Genomic DNA, 739 nt, shown 5'->3' with positions numbered 1-739 from the left:
TTGCAGTGAGCCAAGATCGTGCCACCACACTCCAGCCTGGGTGACAGAGTGAAACTCCGTCTCTAAATTAAATTAAATTAAAAATAAAAAAAATAAAATGGAATGAAACAGACTTACCTAATGTTCCCTCCCTTTCCTCACACCTCCAAGTGCTGCTCACTCTGGCTTCTGTGCTCCCTGGAAATGAAGATTCAAAATGCCGCACCACTTACCCTTTCCGGAGGTGACATCAAACACCACTCCCTTCACTGCCAGGTAGATGGGCTGATCTTCCTAGAAAGCAGGGGAGAAGCTGTGAAGAGGAGGGGAAGAGCTGGCTCTTCCATTGCAACTTAGTTAAATCTTCTCCCATCGCAAGCTGAGCAAAGAGCAGTGGGTCAAGTCCCAGTGGCCTTCTGTTAAGCCTGGTCCTTGGCGAGCTTGCCACCTGCCTGGGCAGCGTCATGCGCATGCACAGAAATTCGGAAAAGTCATAAAGTCTCATGACAAGAATGTGGCAATCCTCTCCTTTATAAAGAAAATCAGGGGCCAGGCACAGTGACTCCCACCTGTAATCCCAGCACTGTGGGAGACCAAGGCGGGCGGATCACCCGAGGTCAGGAGTTCAAGACCAGCCTGGCCAATACGACGAAACCGTATCTCTACTGAAAATACAAAAATTAGCCGGGCATGGTGGCGCATGCCTAATCCCAGCTGCTCGGGAGTCTGAGGCTGGAGAATCGCTTGAACCCTGGAGCCA

The 739-nt window shown here is 50.3% G+C and overlaps 1 protein-coding gene across 1 annotated transcript in view; it reads right to left on the bottom strand.

The window, feature by feature from the left end:
- Nucleotides 1–739, bottom strand: part of NENF (neudesin neurotrophic factor) — a 13,946-nt gene that overhangs the window by 6,685 nt on the left and 6,522 nt on the right. Inside the window, exon 3 of the mRNA XM_011938744.1 lies at nucleotides 213–273. Within this exon, the coding sequence (XP_011794134.1) occupies nucleotides 213–273 (61 nt within the window). The remainder of the gene's footprint in view (nucleotides 1–212; nucleotides 274–739) is intronic.

The sequence above is a fragment of the Colobus angolensis genome, unplaced genomic scaffold (genome assembly GCF_000951035.1).
Source record: "Colobus angolensis palliatus isolate OR3802 unplaced genomic scaffold, Cang.pa_1.0 Scaffold100, whole genome shotgun sequence".
Taxonomy (NCBI): Eukaryota; Metazoa; Chordata; class Mammalia; order Primates; family Cercopithecidae; genus Colobus; species Colobus angolensis.
Note: the sequence above shows the minus strand (reverse complement) of the source record. Positions and strands in the feature narration are given on the sequence as shown.